This window comes from Protomyctophum parallelum (genome assembly GCF_964188405.1).
Source record: "Protomyctophum parallelum genome assembly, chromosome: 20".
NCBI classification, from domain to species: Eukaryota; Metazoa; Chordata; class Actinopteri; order Myctophiformes; family Myctophidae; genus Protomyctophum; species Protomyctophum parallelum.
In genome coordinates, this window is record NC_139718.1 from 25,542,986 (window position 1) to 25,544,664 (window position 1,679).

At 52.6% G+C, this 1,679-nt stretch overlaps 1 protein-coding gene across 1 annotated transcript in view; it reads left to right on the forward strand.

Moving 5' to 3' along the window:
- Positions 1-202: 202 nt before the first annotated feature.
- The window catches only part of grin3ba (glutamate receptor, ionotropic, N-methyl-D-aspartate 3Ba), a 105,047-nt gene continuing 103,570 nt past the window's right edge, over positions 203-1,679 (forward strand). Inside the window, exon 1 of the mRNA XM_083791250.1 lies at positions 203-996. Within this exon, the coding sequence (XP_083647376.1) occupies positions 439-996 (558 nt within the window). The 5' untranslated portion in view covers positions 203-438. The remainder of the gene's footprint in view (positions 997-1,679) is intronic.

Genomic DNA, 1,679 nt, shown 5'->3' on the forward strand with positions numbered 1-1,679 from the left:
ACACACGACACACACACACACACACACACACACACACACACACACACACACACACACACACTACAGCTGCTCTCTAGCGCTCTGCTCGTCAGCAGAGACTGACAGAAGCGGGGCGACCGGCGACCGTTGTAGCTGTGCCTGTGCGCGCTCTGCTCTCCTCTCCAGCGCGTCGTTTTTCCGCCAGCTGTCAACGCATAAACTTTGAAAGAGGGAGAAACAAAAACGTCAATAGACCGCGGCGTCGACAAAGCCCAAATCGAGAAACAATCACCGTCGACAGACAGTCCCCATCAAGAAAGAAAGACGCAAAGAAGAAGGGGGGAATTAAAACACCAAAGTCGGAGGGAAAGCGGGGGAGCCGGGAGAAAGAGGGAGCTATGCCATCTCCTGGCGAGCGGAGCCCAGTCCTCCTCTGTTCTCTGTCGGAGCCACAGCAGCATGGTGTCTCTCTATGGACCCTGGACGCACTGCTTCGCCCGCCTCGGAAGACCACATGTTCTCCTCCTGTCGTCCACCGCCAGACCGCTGCTCCTGCTGCTCGCCCTGCTGCCCGTGCTCTCCTGTTCCCCGGAGCCCTGTCGTCTGCAGCCCTGCCACATCCTGGCGCGGATCGGACACACGGTGCGCCTCGGCGCGCTCCTGCCGACTCGCCAGCCCGTGCGGATACAGAATGCGCTCAACCGCGCCCTGGCCAGCCTCCGGCACCAGACCGGACCCGGCCCGTCCGACTCGTCGTCCGCCACGACGACCACGTCCCAGATGTCTCCCCTGCTGCCCTACAACCTCAGCCTGGAGATGGTGGCTCGGACGCCCGCGGGAGGCGACCCGGAGTCGCTGTCCCGTAGCACGTGCGAGGACCTCGTGGTCAGAGGGGTGTCCGCCGTGCTGGCGTTCCCCCGCTCCTCCGAGGAGCTGATCCAGCTGGAGTTTCTGTCCTCCTTCCTGGAGATTCCGTTCATTTCCATCCTGGAGGACACAGAGCCCCTCCGGACCAAGGTAGACAGACCCACGGTGGCTTATTTACTTTCATTGTGCGCGTGTTCGCGCATGTGCGTGTTTTTACATGATTGTACCTGTAGCGTCATTAGAAAATATACTGTCAGTATATGTAAATAGATTTATGACATTTTGGTTTTGTTTTGGTGACTCATGTGCAGCATCATGTATGACCAATATGTACGCACACACGCACACACACACACACACACACACACACACACACACACACACACACACACACACACACACACACACACACACACACACACACACACACACACACACACACACACACACACACACACACACACACACACACACACACGTCATTGTAGTTGGGCTGGGCTATAATGACCAAATCAAATATCACAATGTTTAGCTTTAGCCATGATATTGATAATCTGACAATAATTTGGGCATGACTACTTTCAGAATAATTTGCAATAGGCAACTTTTTTTTTAGAAAAGGCCATTAGTAATATGGATTCAAGAGATTTGAGTAATAACAGAATACGTATAAAGATAGAAGAAGATGATTATATTCCTTACAGCTATATGATTGGTTGTTCATTTCACTCAGTCTAGTGGCCTAATGACTAATAACAGAACATTCTGTGCACGTTATTGTAAAATGCAGCCTTATTTGAGCAGAGCACTTACACATACATTTTCAAATAGGC